The sequence below is a fragment of the Haliotis cracherodii genome, unplaced genomic scaffold (genome assembly GCF_022045235.1).
Source record: "Haliotis cracherodii isolate W230 unplaced genomic scaffold, xgHalCrac1.p SCAF_1, whole genome shotgun sequence".
NCBI classification, from domain to species: domain Eukaryota; kingdom Metazoa; phylum Mollusca; class Gastropoda; order Lepetellida; family Haliotidae; genus Haliotis; species Haliotis cracherodii.
The window spans coordinates 76705255-76729738 of NW_027266264.1; the positions used below are offsets into that span (position 1 = coordinate 76705255).

Below are 24484 nucleotides of genomic sequence, written 5' to 3' on the forward strand. Positions count from 1 at the left end.
TGCAGTGATTGACATCATGATCATCGATCTACATAATTTGGATGATGACATGCATCAACCATGTCAGCGAGCCTGACCACCGATCCTGTTGGTTGCCTCTTACAACAAGCATGGTTTGCTGAAGACCAATTCTGACCCAGATCTTCACAGGGGCCATAGTTTTTTTAGGCTGGGGGGGTATCGAAAAAACAGAAATTATCCCCAAAAGATTCTTGGAACGTTTTGGGGATTGCTGAAAAGGCATGTTGTCTGCCACAAAAGTTAAATTGCATTGCTGTAAGGTGTTTTTTAACACATAGAACTATTTAGGCTCATAGTTTTATTTAAAAACAATTCTGGTTTTGCAGCTGTAGCTTAAAAAATATCTAGTCTCCATACAAATCCCAGGCCCCCAGAATATCAAATGGTCGGTCCCTAATGCACCAGTCAAAGAGTGTTACCCCTTGGGAGGAAGAAACTATGCCAGAACCAGGAACACAGCCCAGGAACACAGCCCACGAACACAGTGGCTCCCTGCAGATGGTGGCAAGTCCCGTTGGCAATGGAGACATTTCACCATTTGTCAACAAATAATTGACATGAGACCCCATTCTATGTTTCCCAAGCTAAATCTCACTCCAAGATTTGTTTTCTCGTTTATGCAGGTTTAATTTGGACAGTGTGACTAGAGTCTTTATTTTTGTTTCTTGCTCTCTGCCAGGCATGTGTGTTGTTGATTCTCCTCAACTTAACAATATTTTCATTGTCAACGCTGTGATGTTTGGACTGTATATCAAGATACCAAATTCTTCACCTCAGCTTACGATTCCCAGTCCACACCCTACTTCCCCTGGAAGAATGTCTGTTGTTCAAACATTGCTTCACTTTCTTTTACCAGCTACCACCCTGTCATGGGCTATCATGCTAGACTTGCACAAGTCTCTAAGGCAATAATTATTAGTTTAAATCATAAGTTCTAGCTATGTCAATAATATCATGTTGTCCCTATAAGAGACTGAGTCCATGGACTTTTCTTTCAGTACAGCCTTGGAGCAAGGCTACTATTATGTATGCGCACTGAATTACATTTGTCAAAGCCATTTCATTTCAGATACTCATGATTTTGCAGTCTAAAACGGCACCTCAGCAAAACGGCACCGATTTCTCAGTTGAAAACGGCGCCTAATTTGTCGAAAATGGCTATAAATTGTCCGGCGAAAACGGCACCTCTATTTTTTAAAACGATAAGAACGATTTAAGTAGTGGTATATAGAATACCTGTAGTCTAATTTCTTGACATTTCTGCCAGTCTCAGTTTCAGCTTGACATTGAGTTAATTTGGGTAAAGGTACTTAAAACTTCAAAGCATGCGATGTTTCAACGATAAGTTTAGTTGCGCCTCCCAATCAGAGTCATTAAGTAAATAGGAGTAGAGGCTAATGTAAAGTTGTTTTAAGGCGTTTAACATTTCAAAATTATTTGTATTTGCAATTGACCATGTGAGTTTAATTTCATTTATTTTACTTCAAAGCATGTTAAAGCATGCAAAGTCCTGTCTACATCTTGACTGTCTATACATCAGGTGCACATGGCGTAGAGTGCCAGAAGGAAGCATGTGCCCTGTCCACATCTAGCCTGTCTATACATCAGGTGCACATGGTTTAGAGTGCCAGGAGCGAGCATGTGCCCTGTCCACATCTTGCCTGTCTATACATCAGGTGCACATGGCGTAGAGTGCCAGAAGGAAGCATGTGCCCTGTCCACATCTTGCCTGTCTATACATCAGGTGCACATGGTGTAGAGTGCCAGGAGGGAGCATGTGCCCTGTCCACATCTAGCCTGTCTATACATCAGGTGCACATGGCGTAGAGTGCCAGAAGGGAGCATGTGCCCTGTCCACATCTTGACTGTCTATACATCAGGTGCACATGGTGTAGAGTGCCAGAAGGGAGCATGTGCCCTGTCCACATCTTGCCTGTCTATACATCAGGTGCACATGGTGTAGAGTGCCAGAAGGAAGCATGTGCCCTGTCCACATCTTGCCTGTCTATACATCAGGTGCACATGGTGTAGAGTGCCAGAAGGGAGCATGTGCCCTGTCCACATCTTGCCTGTCTATACATCAGGTGCACATGGTGTAGAGTGCCAGAAGGGAGCATGTGCCCTGTCCACATCTTGCCTGTCTATACATCAGGTGCACATGGTGTAGAGTGCCAGAAGGGAGCATGTGCCCTGTCCACATCTTGCCTGTCTATACATCAGGTGCACATGGTGTAGAGTGCCAGAAGGGAGCATGTGCCCTGTCCACATCTTGCCTGTCTATACATCAGGTGCACATGGTGTAGAGTGCCAGAAGGAAGCATGTGCCCTGTCCACATCTTGCCTGTCTATACATCAGGTGCAAATGGTGTAGAGTGCCAGAAGGGAGCATGTGCCCTGTCCACATCTTGCCTGTCTATACATCAGGTGCACATGGTGTAGAGTGCCAGAAGGGAGCATGTGCCCTGTCCACATCTTGCCTGTCTATACATCAGGTGCACATGGTGTAGAGTGCCAGAAGGGAGCATGTGCCCTGTCCACATCTTGCCTGTCTATACATCAGGTGCACATGGTGTAGAGTGCCAGAAGGAAGCATGTGCCCTGTCCACATCTTGCCTGTCTATACATCAGGTGCAAATGGTGTAGAGTGCCAGAAGGGAGCATGTGCCTGCAGTCTGTATTGCACATTTCCATCAAGCTTGTTTTATTATTTTAGTCTAATTTCTCCGTAAATCAAATATATGTGGGGAAACATGAGTAACAAAAATTGAAATCTTTTCCCTTAACGAAACAAATCATTTGTAAGTTCCTTCCAATTATAAACACAATGTTGAATCAATTGGTATATCATTTCATGATTTGAAAGAAAAAAATAGAGTCTTCAATGAATACAAATCCAGTTTTTTCTTCTGCAAATGCATCATTATTTTAACTTTCCACAGACCATATGTTTCCAGCATGTCTTTTGTGTTCTCAGATGGAGGCTCCAGTAACACATGCCCAAGGACATCGGTTCTGCTATTATCGGCAATCCCAATTTCAACAATTGCTACACACAAGCAATAACAATTTAAGACAAAGAATAATTGCAAATGTATGATTTTGAACAAAACCTTATCTAGGTTTATGCTGTTAAAATTTAATGTTTTCTGGGAATGAGTGCGATCAGGAGAGCGAACTACAGCTAAGCTCCACAACACAGCTTTTCACCAACATAGACCCTTGTCAGTGTATGGTTTTATGTATGCTTAATAACGGAGTAACGCTGTGTTTGAATGACTGGGTCGAGTTAAGCTATTTCTTCTTAACAAAAATTGCGTATCAGATTGTTGAGGCGATGTTATCAGGCAACTTTAAAGGAATGTGTGACGAAAGACTAACTACCTCTCAGCATCAAACAATCATGATGCATGTGCCTTGTTCATGGCAGTGAAAGCTATCCAGTGAAGACAAACATATCGCAGCTCCGATGAGGTTTAACACTGTTTATGATGCAATTACAAACATGTTTGCAACACAAGACTTCACTGAGCACGTCCACTTCAACCTCTTTGGGGTCATACATCTCAGATTATTGCCATTATTGTCAGATGGGATGAAACGTTTTCTTTGAGGTGAGTGATTGATGTGTGGTTTATTGTTGTGTGTTTCATTCCTGTCCTGGCAGTCAGGTTTTAGTGTGTGAGGAAAGCTTGAAGTGGGACAGGTTGCAGTTGTTACCACTTTGTGAAACCACTGAATACAGGCTGGTGATGGCTGGGGTTCATTATGGGAATGAGTATCAGGCGTGTTATTGCACTAATATAGCAACGTGCAAGTGAGCATCTAGCTGCTTGTGCTGTCCGGACTTATTCCGGTTTTCTAGTGCTAGCCCACTGAGATACCATGCTGCAGTTTAACATGACTACCCCATTCAGACTCAGTATAGTGACTCTGAGCAGATCAGTCCTTGTTATAGCCCCTTAAAGCCGAGCACAAGGCAGGGAAACAACAAGTACCATCCTCTAATGTCTTTTTGTGTGACACATTCAGGGATCAAATTCAGGGGTCTGCTCTCCAGACAGACGCTCTATCCACTAGATCACCGAGGCGGTGACTTATTCAGGTTTAATACAAATACCCTGGCAGCTAAGGGACACAACTCTGCATTACAAGTTGAGGCAACGTCATGTCCACTTCGTACAGTTATCATGCATTTCCAACTAAGTTTGTTGTTTGTCTGTTATTTACCGTCACACTAAGCAATATTCCAGCTATACGACAATGGTCGGTAAATAATGGAGTCTGGACAAGACAATCTAGGGATTGACATGACGAGCATCAATCTACACAATTGGGATACGATGACATGCATTGAACAAGTAAGCAAGCCTCACCACTCCTGACAGACACCTCTTATGACAAGCATAGTTGCAAGCACTCCAGCATGGGTTGCTGAAGACCTATTCTAACCCTGTTCTTCTTGGTTTCAACTAAGTAAACCAAAATTTCAATACAAATATGAAAACCAAAAGATGCACCGCTCAAAGTCAACTCGGAAATATTGGGTAGGTCAGGTTAGAAAACAGAATTCATTTCTTCTAATCAATAATGTGATATGATTGTATGATAGAATATGCTGTCACAGTGGTTTGGGGTGTAGGAAATCTATTGGTTAAAATGTTTGGGTCATCACACTAATGACCCAGGTTTGATTCCCAACATTGCAAGGAGCCCATATCTTGGTGTTCATCTGAGTCAGACAGCTTCCGTGGTCCAGTGGATAGAGCATCTGCCCAGAGAGTGGAACGTCAGTGTTCGGTCCCCTGCCACATCGGATCAACAACCCTGCCTGGCAGTAAGGGAAAAAGACAAGGATTGGTTGGCTCGGAGTCAGAGTGGGGTGTCCATGTTAAACTGCGGCAAATCGCAATTTAAGTGTAATAATCTTGAACTTGAAGTTCAACCCTATTTCACCTCACACGACTTCCTCTCAGTGAGGGTGGTTGGGTAGCCTTGTGGTTAAAGCGTTCGCTCATCATGCCGAAGACCCGGGTTTGATTCCCGACATGGGTACAATGTGTGAAGCCCATTTCTGGTGTTCCCCGCCGTGATATTGCTGGAATATTGCTAAAAGCGGCATAAAATCAAACTCACTCCTCTCAGTGACATGGCTGGAATAAGACATACAACCTTACTCACCCACTCACTCAAGAGCAGCTCACTTACAATGTCAACTACAGCCCCATCATATCAGAAACAATAGATCTGTCAGAGTATACTGATAGGAAACATAAACATAATCTTTTCAGCAGTCTTCCGGCTCCACATCAACCCTCCCCTCATCACACAAACACAACAGTTCCTGTATCGCTCCTCCCAGAATGCACCGCTTGCGTACACAAAAAGAACACTACGAATACAGAAGGTGTACGTTACGTCAGTGACAGTCGTGGGTGATCCATCATTCAGACATGACAACATACACTATCACAACAAGAAGTTGGTAACAAAAATAGTAATGTTAGCCCATAAAGAACTAGAACATCTCTCCTGTACAGAGGTAGGTTCCTTCCTTCAATGATAGCAATACTGTCGGACCAATGCTATATAAACAATAGTGGTACATGGTAGGATGGTATCTGTGATGTCTTCTCTGCTTGGTGGACTGGTGCTCTCACATCTGGTTTTAACACCAAGATTAGTGTATCTTCCATGCCATTAAGTAGAGGCATGTGGAAAATATTTACAAATGTGTTCTTAGCAGAGCATAGTAAGACTGCTTGTTGGACCTTCCATGTTTAAGTTGTCAAATAGGTTTAAGATATATTTATACAAATCCTAACTTATTACAAATTATGACACCAATTTCATTCCTGGAACTGAGCAATCACAATAAATATCTGTCAATCTAAGAGTTAAATGAGAAACGATAGAAGACTAAACCAAAAAACCTCAATACAGTGAGGGTAATGTTGCATTATTCAATCAGCTAGTTAAAGCATAATACATTCTGAGCTGAATAACTCTTATTGACAGCATGACAGAAAAGTCATTTAGAGATGACTAAATTTCTTTTCAAAATAATAAAACAAAGAGAAACCTAACCCTGCTAACTTCATACAAGAACAAATGAGGTGTTTCCATGTCAAACAGGTTTTTTTTTTGTTTTGTCAAACAGGTTGAACAACATAAAAGAATATGTAAGAACCAAAGACTATTCCAAGTATGACTAAAGTTTTCACGATTGCTAGCGCAGGAGCAACGACAGTGATTGGTCAAATTGTTCCATACAAAAAAAATCGTAATATATAAAGCAATAGCGATCAGCTGTACCAAAGTGCTATGCTTATGTTAATTAATCTATTTCAAATATATACACCAAGGCTGCACCTAAAATAACATGATATTGGAACATATTATTCCTGATAAAATAATAGTTTCAAGATCAAAATTCTTTAGTTATATTTTTGGCTAATTTTTAACTGAATCACCGGTAGATTCCGAGAAAACGTTTGTGCAGCTTATTGCTGTTTCCAGCTCAGTTTACGAGAAAATACACGTGGTAATCTTAATCTCTGCATATAAAACAATGCCTAGCAGAACAGGAAGTACAATTTAAATGGTAATTCATCATGTCTAGTGATGCGTTATCTCAAATTTGTATTGACCAAGTTTAATTGTTATCATTACCTGTTCGTTTACCTGAATTCGCTGAAAGGATACCAAGTATTTTTATTGCAAATATAGGGATTATGTATGCCGCGGTGGTGTGCTTTTTTCTAATTCACTTTATAGAAGGGGTATTTAAATAAGCATCGATTATTAAGGCTTTTACAAGGGGTTCGCCTTATAGACGTGGTCACTTTATAGACTGGGTATTTAAATTCGCATCGATTATTAAGGCTTTTACAAGGGGGTCACCTTATAGACGGGGTCGCTTTACAGATAGGGTATTTAAATAAGCATCGATTATTAAGGCTTTTACAAGGGGGTCGCCAAAAAAGACGGAGTCGCTTTATAGACGGGGTATTTAAATAAGCATGGATTATTAAGGCTTTTACAAGGGGGTCGCCTTATAGACGGGGGTCGCTTTATAGACGGCGACATACGGTACTAACCTAGATTCAGAAACATTCAAAGCACACCAAAAAGAACAGAAATTGTCTGAAATAAAAAAAATGATTTGAATTTCTTTTTAATCTTTCCTATGACCCTAAGGGACAATACTGAGCTCTGTCGGGCAGACATGTCGATGTGCTGCGATCTCCGCAAAAAATATTCGCTTGTGATTCAATTAGTGAACTGTGAACTTTAAATGTGCTCACTGTGCAGGGTTAATGTCACAGATCCATGTCAAATACCAGGCTGGTGAACCAGAAACACTTCTACCTCCTGCTTGCACTGCGTAATCAAGGTTATAACTGTCTGCTGCTGGCTTCACAAACAAGCATCTCACGGGACAAGCACTGATATCTCATAGACACTGAAAAGTACAGATTGTGAGTTGCCTTGAGACAACTTATTTATTTTTAGTTATGTTATTGCTCTAAATATTTACATTGATGGTCACTACAACTTCATTGATTATTAATCGATTGTAATTGTCTGCGTTATTACGGGACTTGTGTGTCTAGCTCTGTGTCTATGAAGATAGAGAGTCCAGTTTACTGAGATGATATAACACCAACCTCAACTGCATCAGTTACTTGAATATTAATGATTACACAAGCACCTGTCAATTAGTGAATTGAAGGTAATAACTATTCATTCACATCCAGATAATACAGTGTTTAATTAGATGACTCTTTCACTGTATTCCAGTTATATCACGGTGAGTCAGCTTGATACGAGACAAATCGAAGTGATGTAGGTCTCAGATGATTACCTCCTTCGTGAAACCTACGAGCATGGGTATAGTGCTGTCATACCTAGAAACATAATCGGGGTGAACTGGGATTCAAACCCATGATCGCTGGTTTCTTGCGTGCCCAAGGGAGGCAACTCTGCACAGGGAATTGCAGCACCTTAGACAACTGGGACATCCTCAGATGAGTGACAGAATAAATCTTGAATTTGTGCAGAGACAACAGAACATGATGTAGGTAAAAATATGTTTATTTACAACATCTTTGGAGAATTGAGGGGGCTACTTCGGTTGCCGGAGGGTCGCCAACCCTGGGTATGTTAGAGGTGAAGGATAACCTGTAGGTCGTGGACCCGCGGTTAGACGGCAAGGGGAGTAACCTGTAGGTCGTGGACCCGTGGTTAGGACGGCGAGGACCTAATGGTGGGATTAGTTGCCCTGGGGTCGTGGACCCGGACATCCCTATGGACGGTTCCTGGTGTAAGATCGGGAAGCCCATGTAGATAGTGTCCTGCCGCCGTATGAATTGGGGGCTAGTCAGCTCATTTGTGCTTCCGTACTGGCGATTAAAAGCACTGAATGAGCTGAATGCCCAGCCTGTAGGAGGAGCTGAAGGAGCAACCGAAGAAGCCCCCCCTACAAGGTGGAAAGCAGGGGAGGATGGTGGGAGAGACTTACGGCGTGACAATAAAATTAACAAGAAAGACAAAGCGAGATCTTTGGGGTTAAATAGCCTCGAGGCATGACGTCACTGGAAGCTTTTCTGAGCATGCGTGGCTGAGAAAATGATGCATTGTGGGATATGAAGCTAGTAACCTAATACATAACAGAAAAGCATGGCTAATGATGTGACGTGAAAATAAAATATAAGAAGTGACGGTAGGTAAATGTAAGACATAAGCATGTACTTGCTAGTGAAGAGTGTAATGATGGTGAGAAAATAACAGGGTATAATAGACTGGATGCAGAAGTACGCATATGACTACGTAGGCAATGAAAACCTGTCGATATGACTAGTGTAAACTTTTTGTCCCTGCACAAACTAAAATAATAAATTACCATTTTGTGCAGAGACAACAGAACATGATGTAGGTAAAAATATGTTTATTTACAACATCTTTGGAGAATTGAGGGGGCTACTTCGGTTGCCGGAGGGTCGCCAACCCTGGGTATGTTAGAGGTGAAGGATAACCTGTAGGTCGTGGACCCGCGGTTAGACGGCAAGGGGAGTAACCTGTAGGTCGTGGACCCGTGGTTAGGACGGCGAGGACCTAATGGTGGGATTAGTTGCCCTGGGGTCGTGGACCCGGACATCCCTATGGACGGTTCCTGGTGTAAGATCGGGAAGCCCATGTAGATAGTGTCCTGCCGCCGTATGAATTGGGGGCTAGTCAGCTCATTTGTGCTTCCGTACTGGCGATTAAAAGCACTGAATGAGCTGAATGCCCAAAGGAGGTTGGCAACCGAGAGCCCCCAATGAATAGTAGGGATATATATATGTAAAATGTAAGGAGAAAAACAAAACGAAAACGTAAAAGTGTGAAAGTTACCAACATTTAGTGGCAGGATGCATGTTACATCTAAGCATGCTTGAACTAAACGCCGTTGGCTACTAAATGACAAAGGTATGGTATCCTTGACCTAAATAAGGCCAGTGAAACAGGACGGGGATCTTCACACTGAGTACATTGTAACCACAGTCACTGGCTCCATGCGAATGTCCATGATAGCATCAAGTCACAGTTGAAACCAAGTGTCAAAGTCAGAAAGCACATTTGGACACAGCACAGTATGTGGCAGTAGTCCCGTGCACGGCGGGGCAACTATCTGAGTCTGTAGTTCCTCCAGCACCACTATTACACAAGAGTACAGTTTGTGTCACATTGTACAAGATACAAAATCACGAGTCTGAACGTCAAATAAGATGGGGTAAGTTACTATGCAGATTGCACTGTTGGTTAAACATTATACGTTACACAAGGAGATCTGTGCTTGTCTCAAGGTATCTTCCGGGGTTCGAATGTACCTGGTGAAGCAGTCTGAACTCCACCTTCCCAGGGTTTTGATGAGATGGTCCTCCATTCTCACTTGTGCAGCCGTGGTAGCTGCGCCAATCCTGAATGAATGTCCTGAATAAGATTTTGAGCTCAAGCCTATCCGACACATGATGATGTTGAGCCATCTTAGAAATGTAGTCCTCGTAATGGCATGGAAACAGCTGTCCACGAAGAGGGGATCGTGGGCCTGAGCCCCGCACTTGCGTCTTATGATGATCAGTTGTGAGAGGCTTCGAACCGGACAAGCTGGCTTGTTTGTGGCAAACAGGGAGATGGCCACCCCTAGTCGGAAAGGGTCGGTTTTTGAAGTTTTCAATGTGAGGATACATCTGTTTCTGTTATAATCACAGATGACATCTTGGACACATAAATTGACATCTGCATCAAAACTGTCTGAACAAGTGAACTCGCCACACCTGAGGAAACCGAAGAAGGCGACGGTACACATGGTAATCATGATAAAGTCATTAAAAGGACCCAGGACGCCGTTCTGCAGCAGAGTGATAATTTGACGCATGTACTTGCTAGTGAAGAGTGTAATGATGGTGAGAAAATAACAGGGTATAATAGACTGGATGCAGAAGTACGCATATGACTACGTAGGCAATGAAAACCTGTCGATATGACTAGTGTAAACTTTTTGTCCCTGCACAAACTAAAATAATAAATTACCATTAAGGATCTGCACATGAACAGTTGAACCCCTTGACAATCTTAATGTTTGTACACTCTAACAAATGCTCCATGAATTTTGCATGCAATAAAACTTACAGATAACATCCATAAAGTCTAATATGTACATTCTTAGAACATTTCAAAGACACCTATGCCAATAACAAATTTCCATGGAAATGTGAACAACAGCTGAAACAATTTATAAGAAGTGTGCATTTAAATATTTGAAAAATATAAGAAGTTGATAAATTACATCAGTATGAAAAACCAGGACATTAGGCCACAGTCAGTCCACCTCCTGAAACTGATATAGCGTAGAAACAAGGCCTCCCTTGTCTTTAGGCCTGTGTTGGCCTTCTCTCCACAGGCAAATTTTTAAGTGACATCTCATTTCATAAATCTATTCTCTCCCTCATCCCAAATCTCCCCATATCATCTTCACATTGACAACTATTTACCGATCTCTATTCAGCAATTCAGAGTGCTCCTTTCCATAATTTCCTTTCAATTCCATCACCTACATTGCTCCACCTGTTTTCAACACACAACTCATTCCCCTCAAGCAGGACACTGAGAAGACCTTCCCCAACCCAATTTGTCAGCCAACATCTCTTCTTTAGTGTCATTTGATTTCACTATTAATTCCATGGCCCACCCATAGTGAAATGAAGTTAAACTTGTCTAGATCTGTGATAAACTCCTGTCCTTTCTTTTTATCAGATCCCTGATAGGAATGCACTTCTCCTGACCCTGCATCTTGCCTAGAATCTGTCATGCCATACCATCCTTCGCTCTATCACCTCTCACTTTCTCAGCTACACAAACATTCACACCTGCATTTCTCCTTTCAAGAACTGTTTAAAATCAACTTTATTCCATTATCATCCCAAACATTATCTTCCTGGATGCTCAGTGCTGAAATATGATATTATGGTTTTCTCTTGTGTAACGTCAAATAATAATTCACAATAAACACACTATGCTGCTATATTTACATGGCTCTTGGCCATTTAAATCAATGGGGACAAGCAATAATAACAACTAGCATATGCTTGCACCAACTTTTATTACATACTGGTGACCGCCTCTAGTGGTAGAGCGTCCACCTGGAGAACGGAAGGTCCGGGGTCGATCCCCAGCCGCGTCATACTAAAAGACGTTAAAAGATGGTACTTGTTGGTACCCTGTCTGGTGCTCGGCAATAAGGGTCTAAAACAAGGACTGGTCGGCTCCGAGTCAGTATGCTGTGTCTGAGTGGGATATTCATGTTAAACTGCGGCATGGTATCTCAGTGTGCTAGCACTATAAATCGGCATCAGTCCGTCCACACACACACGTGCATGCACGTCGCAATATAAGTGCAATAATCTTGGACGCGACGTTAAACCCAATTTTACCTCACCTATTACATACTGGTCAATATCATGAGTAAACATACTGTACCTGTTTTTCTAGACGGACATACAGACCCCAAAATAAAGCCATATATAAGGTCAGAAACAAATTTTGGAAATAAAAACGACAAAACCTTTACCATAATCATAAGAAATAGATGTTATAGCTTTGTGTGTTTATGAATCCGTATCAATTAGTGACGACACCAGGTGTTAAACAAGCTATAAAGGAAATCTCCAGTACTGTACAGGCTGCTGAAGCTGACAGGGGGATGAGTATGGGAGGAGCATGGTTGTTGTCTCATGCTCTGGCATCTGGGAGGGAGACAATGTTCTCCAACAGTGGGTGTCTGGTGTCATAGTTGCTATTATTTCCAGACCAGTGTTTAGTACTATTTGTTGGTTTCCAACAGATTTGATGTCCACTGTCCACAAATAAAATGGTAATGTATTACATAGGATCCTTTCAATCAGCAGTAAACATATTTTAATGTTTTTTCAATTTTATAGACACCTTTTCCACACTGTTTCAGAATGAATTTTCTAGTTCACATTCTTCTTGTCACTTTCAGGTAAAATATGCAAAGAAAAACATCTCATGTAAATAGGTTTAACACTAACAGGGATCCAGATAATGTTTTCATTCACTGAGTATTTACTCACTCATTATCATTTACACTGGGTATATTTTTACTGCCTGGTGTCCAGAGTATACATATTTTTAAAATTATTCTGCTCAAAATGCTGCTTCAGGTGAGTTCTAATTTGTATCTGTTCATGTGCTATTCCTAGTGTGTAACATGTCGCATGAACTCACAACAGTGTTATACATGACTACTTAACAACAAGCAGAGGTAGCAGCTTTTTTAGGCATTATTCACTGCAGTAGAGTTCATGTATGGGTGATGCATGCATTCAGTCAGTAAATAGAGATCTGTAAAGAAATACATGTACACAAGTTGAAAAGGATACACTGGTAAATTATTCAGAATGTTGTCATACAATTGGGTTTTTAAATTTTGTATGCATGTTTGTACACAGGAAAATCAAACTTAATTGGGTAATGGTGATTTATGTTGTGTGGTTCAGGGATATTTGCAGGTTATCTGCATTAATGAGTTTGTTTGAATTCATGTTTCAATAGAATCTATAGGACAACACAGAGTTTCACTTGACTTTCTCCAAGAGGCTTTGGATGCTGGGTTTTTTCAGTTGCTTTCATCAGACATGAGAGATGTTTAATCATGTGCATAGCGGGCCAGCCTCCCTACTCTTCATCCATCATTATTGTACAGGGGTAAGTTTGGTGGCTGCTGCAGTCTACTTGACCTGGCTGACATCTGGTATCCATTGGTGATCCAGTATATCCCTCCAGTTGGGCAAGTGCAGGTCACTCCATTACCCCACCAGGGATTAGGCCACCAGTACGAGGTACTCCCGGAACCACTTCACTGCCTCTTATGCTTCACAGTTAAAGGTGCACAGCCTACTTCTGTGTCATTGTGGAAACACTTTGTACATGAAAGATCTGTGTTGAGACAGATCCCAGGCAATGTCACAGCTGTGTCTGCATTTTATTGTAAAAAACATATTTTATTGTTTTCATTTTTTCAAAGTATTCTTCAGTACTGATTATTAGGTTTAAAAGTCTTTGGAAAGTATTTAACAATCTTATTCATTGTATAAATATCTGTTTAGTTTAATATCATTATGTTCAAGTGTACATTATGGCTCATTATGTCCATGAGATAATTCTGTCAGTTACTTCATTTTGTTCATACTTTCATGATGGTGTCTAATACTTGATAAAGACCACTTGTTCCTAATATCCAATACTTGATAATGTCCAATACTTGATAAGGTCCACTGGTGTATAATGTCCAATACTTGATAAGGTCCACTGGTTCATAATGTTAAATACTTGATAAGGTCCACTGGTTAATAATGTCCAATGCTTGATAAGGTCCACTGGTTTATAATGTCCAATACCTGATAAGGTCCACTGGTTCATGATGTCCAATACTTGATAAGGTCCACTGGTTCACAATGTCCAATACTTGATAAGGTCCACTCGTTCATGATGTTAAATACTTGATAAGGTCCACTGTTTTATAATAGCCAATACTTGATAAGGTCCGTTACTTGATAAGGTCCACTGGTTCATAATGTCCGATACTTGATAAGGTCCACTGGTTCATAATGTCCGATACTTGATAAGGTCCACTGGTTCATAATGTCTGATACTTGATAAGGTCCACTGGTTCATAGTGTCCGATACTTGATAAGGTCCACTGGTTCATAATGTCCGATACTTGATAAGGTCCACTGGTTCATAGTGTCCGATACTTGATAAGGTCCACTGGTTCATGATGTTAAATACTTGATAAGGTCCACTGTTTTATAATAGCCAATACTTGATAAGGTCCGTTACTTGATAAGGTCCACTGGTTCATAATGTCCGATACTTGATAAGGTCCACTGGTTCATAGTGTCCGATACTTGATAAGGTCCACTGGTTCATAATGTCTGATACTTGATAAGGTCCACTGGTTCATAATGTCTGATACTTGATAAGGTCCACTGGTTCATAATGTCCGATACTTGATAAGGTCAACTGGTTCATAGTGTCCGATACTTGATAAGGTCCACTGGGTCATAATGTCCAATACTTGATAAGGTCCACTGGTTCATAATGTCCAATACTTGATAAGGTCCACTGGTTCATAATGTCCAATACTTGATAAGGTCCACTGGTTCATAATGTCCAATACTTGATAAGGTCCATAATTACATCATGATGATTATGACATTTTTGTGTGTTAACCACTGAATGTTCAGGGTTCTTAAGATGGATTCTTGTTCTTTTCCATCGTCATTCAGAATTCACATAAAGTCCCAATGAGTTGCTCACCAAGGGCTAATTCATGTTTCAGACAAGAAATATCTATTCCTACAGCTAAAAAACAAACATTGTTGAGGAAATGATGAATGCTGGGTGTAAACCTCAAGCCAAGAAATGTGGCACTATATATTAAACCAAAATATGTCAAAGTTGGGGCCGCCCATACTCTTCAAACCAAAATGCAAAGTGTTGCATCTTGGGTTAATTTTAACTGCACAACAGGGCAATCAGCCAATTACAACAGTAGGTGCAGAACCGCCATTTCATCTTTGTAAGAATGGTGTTAGGTGGAAAAAGACGGCTTTGGTGCCATGCTGGCGAAAACCTTACCTTTGACAGAAATTATGAATTATGTGAAAACGTGCATACTTACGTTTGGATCTGTTGCTAAATTTCTGTGATAATATGAGCTTGGATATGTGGACCTTTTGGCTACTTTTCTATGTTGAAAATGGTAATAATCTGGCATAATCTGAAAATAGAAGAAAATCAAATGATTAGGTGTATGTTGGTGTGTTTTGTGTAAAAATATTGTGCATACATATTACATTTTCTCATTATTATTGTGCGGGGTATGTGTACAGGGTAGATTATATACAAATGACATATGGAGGATAGAAGTAAATCATAAATATATTTTATGAAGCATTATAATAAAAGTATTTAGTGAAATGATCATAATATTTGACATTTTGACTTTGTGTAAAGTATGATATTAGAGATATACATATTTATACATATTTGTTAAATCAGATTGATTTCAGCATTTAGGAGAGATTTATTATTATTATTATTATTATAATTATTATTGTTTTTATTAAGGAAAGAGTTTTGTCGCTCTTATTCAAATATTGAATTATTTTGTTCTTCAGATACTTTGGTTACTACTTAGAATTGTTGCTAAATTGGGATGAGGTCCTACATTCACACCTTATTTTTTACACTCAAGAAAGTCGCGAAAAGCACTTCTGCATGGCAAAATCTTTATTAAGTCTTTCTTCAATTAAAGCCATATCATTAGATGGAGTTTCTATACATGTATCACCAGCAAATAATCAATTTTAAAGCATGTCTGTTATATCATTTATGTAAACTAGAAATAAGAACAGACCTAATACAGAACCCTGGGGTATCCCTGCCTAGAAACAAGAATAGACCCAAAACAGAACCTTTGGGGTATCCCTTCCTTGGTCAGTTTTTTACTTGATAAACTACATAAATAAGTGATAACAGAGTGGTTTCTAATGTTCATCAGTTATGTGGCAAATGCCTTGGCATAAAACTAGTGCTGTAATACTGTTCCATCTTGGTTTAAACCACAAGTACATGTTCAAGATAAGTTAACTACCTACATAGCAGTAGCGTAGGTTGAGATTACAGGGATTTATCTGGACCTGCAGCAAATGTTATAAAAAATTCCCACTTTGGAACTAAACATGTACCTATTCATGTTATAATGTATGAATATGTATGACTAATAACTAAATTTATGATTTTGTGGAAGTTATCTGTATTCACTTATAACAAAACCAATAAATAAGAACAGGTTTTAATGCTTCCATTTACATCATTGCATCAATGCAAGCTCAAAATACCTCTGAATTTAAGAAAATATGAACTTTAAAAGAAATCCAAATTTTGAACAAAATAATTTTTCTCAATTTGCCTACCTATGCCAAAGGCACTTAGTTAAGAATCCAAGATAAATCCCTTGATTATGACATCAACAGGCACTTGGAGGTTCATGCAGTAACAGAGTAACGTCACAACTTCAGTTACAAACTCAATAGGGCTCTATGCTAAATCAGGGGCGGTGCGTAGCCTTGTGGTTAAAGCGCTCCCCGTCACATCGAAGGTCAGGGTTCGATTCCCCACATTGGAACAATGTGTGAAGACCATTTCTGGTGTCACACGCCATGATATTTCTGTAATATTTCTAAAAATGGCGTAAAACCATCTTAATCAATCAACTATGTTAAATCAGATAATCACAAATGTTTTATGATTTTATTTCCTCACAAACAACATTAACACGACTCATTTTTGCACTGGCAATGATACACTAGTGATGACTACTGTTATACTGTCTTCATTGTTAAACTTGATTTATCACATAATTACGATTTAGCATCTCTTCGCGAAACTGTCATTGGGTGCTCGAGTGAAGTGGCTAAGAAAATGTGACACACCATGTAACTTTAATGGCCAAAGACACACGCAGCAATACTGCACTGGTAGTGACACACTAGCCTTATTTCTAATGGCCAAGTTGCCTACATTCCTAACTTGAATGAGAATCAGAGAAGCACATGACATTTACAGGTGCTCCAGTTGTTATTGTTCTTAGAAATCCCAATATATCATGATGCTGGCTACCATATGTGGTTTCACTGGCATGATATCCATTGTCGTTAGTGCTCATGAAATGAACAATAATAGACAATTATTCGATTGATTCTCAACCCCAGTCACTGACAGTGAAGGTAACACCCTGTATGCTCCAGCCACCATGCTCCTTGATGCTGCTTCATGGCCATGGGGGGCGGTCGGGTAGCCTAGTGGTTCAAGCGTTCGCTCGTCACGCCGAAGACCCGGGTTCGATTCCCGACATGGGTACAATGTGTGATGCCCATTCCTGGTGTCCCCCACCGTGATATTGCTGGAATATTGCTAAAAGCTACATAAAACCATACTCACTCACTCATGGCCATGGTAAAGAGTCATTATGAACTTAGTAGGTTATTAATTCAATTAATCATGTTAAGTGTCAATGTGTTGGACTAATCTACAGCTATAGATATGGTGATGGCTTAAGAACATATAGAAAGCACTTATCAAAGATATTTAAAGTGAAAAAGTTACTATATTCCAATTACATAATTATTATCTTAATGACAATAAAATAATGCCCATTTTCCAAGAAATGTTGGACCTTTTATGCTTATATTAGATAATAATCAAATGATAATAGCCATTGTCACTGTGTGAAATCATTAAAATAATATGAAATTTAAGTCATCAATTAATCCCTGAGCATTTATCCTATTTCATGGTTGATCCATGAACACCATGTGTCATCACAGACTTTCAGTGATCCATTCATATAATTGTCTCCTCTATTTTGTCATTTACACCTCATGGAATCTGTTTTGGCAGACCGTTTATTCTCTGCCGCTGACATTTTACCTGAATTTTTAAAAAAAGGTTTCAATAAATATTATAAATGTTTGATTGAAGTTGTGCTTTTAGTATCATCTTGAATACATATTTGTAATATGAGTTAGTCAAAATGTTTAAAAGGAGATTAACTTTACATATCTTCATACATTATTGCTTTCCAGATCTACATTTTTGCATAATGATCAAGAAAATATTTAAAACAAAAAATTAAATTATCAATATATATTCATAACAAAATAGTTATCTTTTATACAGGCTACATCTGGTGAAACTGTCTACATAGACGTGTGTGAAATATAACCTCATTACACTTCAGTGAGTGAGTGAGTGAGTTGGGTTTATGCCGCTTTGAACAACATTCCAGTTATATCATGTTTTATATCACAGCGTGTCAGCGTTGAAGCTAGAAGTGATGTATAATTTTATGCCACTTTTAGCAATAAACCAGCAATTTTATTGCAGGGAACACCAGAAATGGGCTTCACACATAATACCTATATGGGAAGCAAAGCACAAGGCTATCCCTAGCAAGAAAGAGTAATTCACATGCCTAGACATCGCTAACACCTGTCCTGTTACATGTCAACTGCTTGTAACAAGCAGAGTCCTCGCCATTGCACGATCCCTATCACTCAATCTCATCTCATCATTTCCATGAGGGTGCAGCATAAGGGACATCATAGCACTCCATCCAAAACATATCCACACACCAACTCAGATATCATAGGCCAGAATTACCAACGATCAGTGTAATCTGAATAAATTATCCCCAAGTCTTCTACCTATCCTTACTAACCACAAAGTTCAGTACACCCAAGCAAACAGATTATAACAAGCAAGGTAAAAAGCTCCATCTCTATCACGCACAGGGTGCAAATGATATGTGCGATCCGCGTGTCCTTTCACTGTGGCTCATCGCAATAGTAGCATGGCTGTTTACACAGGCTAGCTATCTATAATAATCCCTGGAGAAGCATATTGTGTGGCCCCTTCATACAGGTTGCTGTGTCAATACAGCTCTGCTCCCACCAAAAAGGGCACATCTTGCTATCAGTATGAGAAAATTTGATACATTAATAGCACAGCAACTCATACTTGTACCCACTGGCACAGAATTAAAGGGGATGTAGAGAATGGCAATTGGAGTCCTAGCAAGATTGATTCAATTCGTTTGAAATCAACTTCATTAGTGTGCTGACTCAAGTTTTAGTGATGTAAATGATTCTAGCAACTACTGATCATCCAAAGCATAGTGAGTGAGTGAGTGAGTGAGTGAGTGAGTGAGTGAGTGAGTGAGTGAGGAGTGAGTGGGTGGGGTTTATGCCGTTTTGAACAAGTGATGCAGGTCTCAGACGTTTACCACTTTCACGATGACAGACTCTAGCAATATTTAAAAAAATGTGTGTTCCTCAACTTTTTTTGAGTAGAATATGTACATGTAACATAGCGAACATGTCCTGTTTTTTGCATGGAACTAACAACATCTTACACCTGGATTGGAGTTGGGGACCACATCATGGGGCAGAGTCTCCCTTTAACTTCCCAAAGAATCCATTTTTGCAACAATGATAATGATGAAATAATTATTTTAACTGATTCCTATTAAACTAAAATTCTTGTAAGGAACTAACCATTTAATATTCAAGGGGACTATTTTTTGCATTTAAGACAGAATAATTTTTCAGTTAAAGCTGAAGAAACAAAAAATCCTTGAAAGAAAGAATGTTTATTGTAGCTTTGACGTGTGAAACAGCTGAAGACAAAAAAAATTCTTGTATTTTTGGTAACAGATCCTTACCCCTAACTTGTGAAGATCTAGTCATACCAACACAAGCCATTAAGTCTCTTGTTTAACCACTTATACATTCCATAATCTCCTGTTGTTGAGGGAACAAAAAAATCCTCACAAAGAATATATCAAATATTCAGATAAAATCCATGATGAATAGTTGATAATGTGTCATCCATAATTTTAATCAAAATCCAATGACAGATTAATATGCATAAATATGATAATAGTGACATAAAACTTTATTAAAACCACTCTCTGTAGACTACTTTGATGTGGGCTACAGTGCCCTGATCAAATCAGTTCACAGCTGAAGCGGTGATGAAAGTCCTATGAGAATGATGAAATAATATCAGCAGCTTCATATTGATCAAGAGACACCAACCCGAGCAATACATCCCTTTAGCCAGAGTAATGGATGTCATAAAGATCCCATATCCTTGGGTAGACTCAGACTCTAGAACTAACATGACATCACATGTGTCCTCTGAGAGTGAGCGTATATGCAATACACATGCTTATCTTGTACTTGGAATGACTGTCTTATTTTATCCATACTGATTAATTATACTCTAATCTGAATAATAGTTTACATGATATTGTCTAAAAAACATTGAATAAAGAATGAATGATTGTGACCCTAGTCTCCATGTTAAAAAAAGAATTAGAATTGTGTATCATACATTATGTCAACAATGTTGGTTGTCAAAGATTTGTTTGTTTGTTGTTTAACGCCTCACTCAGCAATATTCCAGCTATATGACAGCAGTCTGTAAATAATCGAGTCTGGACCAGACAAACCAGTGATTGACATCATAAGCATCGATCCACACAACAAGATGAATCAAGACTACAAAATAAATAGATATCCAAATATAACTTGTCATGTGGTCAACTGTTAACAACGATGACAAGAACAAGTACTGTTTCCAATGATCGATATTGTGAGCAACAGTCAAGGCCATTGGGGAACGAGGACATTAGGTCCATTTGTTCACCTCTATTTTTTATTTTACTTTTGTAGATATCATTACGAGGATAAATGAATTATTTTTTTTTATGCAAGAGTTAGCATGACAAAACAAAATTGTACATTGCCATTGAAACAAGGTACCAACATGCTGTGTACTACTTTAAAGGCATTGCTTCTTTCTGCTTTTTCCAAGAAGTCCCTTCTGATCTTTGGTTTCTTTGTATTCATAAGTTTCATTGTCAAAACCAATTTGGCCTCACTACCAACTGTGTTGGCTAATGTACTGTTTCCTACCTAGAAGGCTCTCGGCACAGTAAGCAGCCATTACAACATGGGTTGGTGGTAGTTGCTGCTTAATGTCCCTCTCAGCAGGCAGATGCATTCATAGCATCATAAACATGCAAGAAAGATGAACAGGAATGCAAACAGACTGCCAACATAATGTCCATGGCTTATTCAACACTGTGCCCATGTGCACAAAGCAAATACAGGTGAAATGTAACATTTGAACTCCATGTAGATACATATTCATTCAACTCTACTTAGCACCTTGAGTTGTCTCCCCTTTGGGGGTTTAACAAATTCTCATCAGTGAAAGATTATTTACATAAACAACATTCTGGAAAACATCTAAGACAACAGCTAGGACAAGGTATCGGGTGAAAACAACATCATGGTTTGATTATTTTACCTCTAAACCCTGTCATAAAGTTTTTAAGCAGGATAAGGAGAGTTTCATACGCTGTAATATGGCTATCAAGTTGATTGTTTGTTGTTTAACGCTGCATAGAGCAGTGTTCCAGCTATATGACGGCAGCCGGTAAATAGTTGACAATCCAGTGATCAAAATTGTGAGCAATGATCTAGTCATTGGGGTACAAAGACATCAGGTTTACCTTGTTGCCTCTTTTTATATTTCACTTTAACAAGAATAAATGATTTTTGATAATACATTAAGAAAGACAAATAATAAATTTGAAAGACAAATAATATTTGTACATTTGCCAAGAAACTAAGGTCTCAACATGTTTAAGTGCACTACATAATTTAATAGGTATTGCTTCTTTCTGCTTTAATTTCAAGTCATTCCCCATAACACAAAACAAACCCATCATGAATGAACAAATCCTACTCCGTCTTTACCACTAGAAATATGTATGACAAGTGCTCTACTTTTGAATGGATTCATGTGTAAAACTGAAGAGGTCCGATAACCAAACTCCTCAACACCTCGCTGACCTGGAGCAAGGTGAAGGTCAGAGCGAGGACTCTGTTGTCACCAACACCTGACAATGCATGCATTACCACAAGGAGGTAGGGAATACGTCCTCTGTTATTCAACATGTGGTAATAATATTACTTGGGTTGAGTTACAAGAAAACAAAATTTGCATAGAAATCCCCTGAACTCCATTCTGGGGTCATCTCCCTCCCATGTGGAAGAGTACGAAAGAATAACTGGCATTTTTACAGTTTCATACCCAACTGGGCTTGCGTCGTACACCTAAAGAAGAAGTTAAATCAAATCTCAAAATATATCTTCATTATTGAAACGCACTCGAGATAGAGGAGTGATAGGTTATACTGCCAGGCATTAAACATTGCCGAATGGGCCATAAACGTAAGAATTCTGTCTCCAATAAAACTGACAGAATTTTTTTAAACTTTAAATCCATCAACCTTGGAGGATTTTATTGATTTCATTTGATAGCGAGGAACTAATTTCAATATCCTGACCACAAATTTTGCTGACAACAAGAAATACGAATTTGCTCTATCAAAGTAATCAGTGTGAGTGCTGGTACATATTGGCTGGTGTGAGCCACAGGAAAATGGGCACATTAATAATTCAAGGATATAAAACAAGCAGTGTCACAATAAGTGAATGTCTTAGAAAGGTACAAGTCCCTTGACACTTGCTGTGCATTATCTATGAGTCTTGGCAGTTGTGACACCACGACCATCAGCATGACAGAAACTTGTCTCTTTCTTATGGCTGGAAATTTGTGTTAATCTATCTTGCAGAAGAAAAGAGTTTCAAAACACATTTGAATCTCGGAGGAATTCTACATAGCGTCTGTAGGCTACTTTGAACCAGCTGAGCAATTCCAAGCAGAGTGAAGCAAAATCACTGGTTACAACATAGGCAGCTCCCATCCCAGTCTAACTGACTCCATTCGGAAAGAAGTTCAAAGATGGCCGAGACACCTGACCCGAAATTCGTAGTAAATCGATCGTTTACAACTTGTGCGTAATGGCAGCAGGCCATAGATTGTAAGTGCTTGGAAGGTTTGGCTAATGCAGACATGCTTGTATGCTTACAGGGAGAAATATCAAATGTTATGCAAACATCAATTTATCGCAAGATGAATAATGATACTACACTGCTGTCGTTGACGCAAGTTCTTCCAGATTATTTACATGAAGCTCGGTTCATCTCCTGTTTACAGAAATTCTATTAATACGCTTCACTTCCTTCAATGTTCAAGTTTGCAGTAAGCAATAAGAAATCAGACCCATACCCAAGGTCAGAAAAATATCACTGGCTGTTTGTCAAGATCAACCAATATAACCCTGTAATGGCAAACTCTGAGAGGGTTTATCTTCGTCCCGAGATTTCCCAAGTCAGTGAGTGTGAAGTAAGTTCAGTGTGTGGCTCTTGTAGTCAGACCTACTGCCTTCATATAGACTTTTCTTCACAGGAAAAACACCAAAGACAGTAGTACTGACATGGGTCTTGTAGTCAGATTTACTGCTTTCGTATAGACTTTCCTTCATAGGATTGTTTGTTTGTTGTTTAACGTTGCACTCATCAATATTCCAGCTATATGACGGCAGCCTGTAAATAATCGAGTCTTGACCAGACAATCCAGTGATTGATGTCATAGGAAAATCTGACAGACAGTAGTACAGCAATGGGTCACTTGAAGCATCATTGATGGATTCATTTGTCACACATTGACAGATATACCCTCTGAGCTATCAGCAGCAAGTACATCATCTACAATACAGTTTTTATGTAATTTGTACTTTCCTGATGCAGGAGTCAATGAACACCTGGAATATTTTGATGTGATTTAAAAAAAATAACTCATCCAAGTTTTGGGGTTATTTTTTTCACCAAGCTACTCTAAACTTGTATAACCTAAATGTCCTCTAGAGAACCAAATTCTTACATACAAATTTTTATGTAGAAGTCTCAGTGGTTGAGTTGGTTAGGTCAGTGACTTTGTGTGCTAGCCAGTGGGTGCCTCACTCAAGAATGTGGTTTTCCGAATCCCAGAAGTGACTCCACCCAATAAAAACTAGAATTTGTACTTAACTAAGAAATTGTAATCCCAAATATGATAGATGATACACTGGATACTAGCATGGCTTTTGAGGAATCATGAATTTTGTAACAGCTGACCTAAGATATGACTGTTCATCTTTTTATTATACTAAAAGCTTTGTGATGATCAATAGACTGTCCAGTATGTTAGGTTATTTAGTATTTAGTATAGGAGTATTTAGACACTGTAAATCCCATACCTATAACAGTTAGTTAACTTGAATTTGCCCAGTGGAACAGGAGGAGAATCTTGCTGACAGACCAAATATCTTAACTTGGATTCAAACCATGACCAATGTCGAGCAGGAGGAGAATCTTGC

The 24484-nt window shown here is 39.3% G+C and overlaps 1 protein-coding gene across 2 annotated transcripts in view; it reads right to left on the reverse strand.

Moving 5' to 3' along the window:
- The window catches only part of LOC139476196 (furin-like protease kpc-1), a 222526-nt gene that overhangs the window by 163310 nt on the left and 34732 nt on the right, over positions 1–24484 (reverse strand). For both annotated transcript variants that reach the window (XM_071259401.1, XM_071259392.1), the window contains exon 2: positions 15266–15364. In XM_071259401.1, the coding sequence (XP_071115502.1) occupies positions 15266–15364 (99 nt within the window). The remainder of the gene's footprint in view (positions 1–15265; positions 15365–24484) is intronic.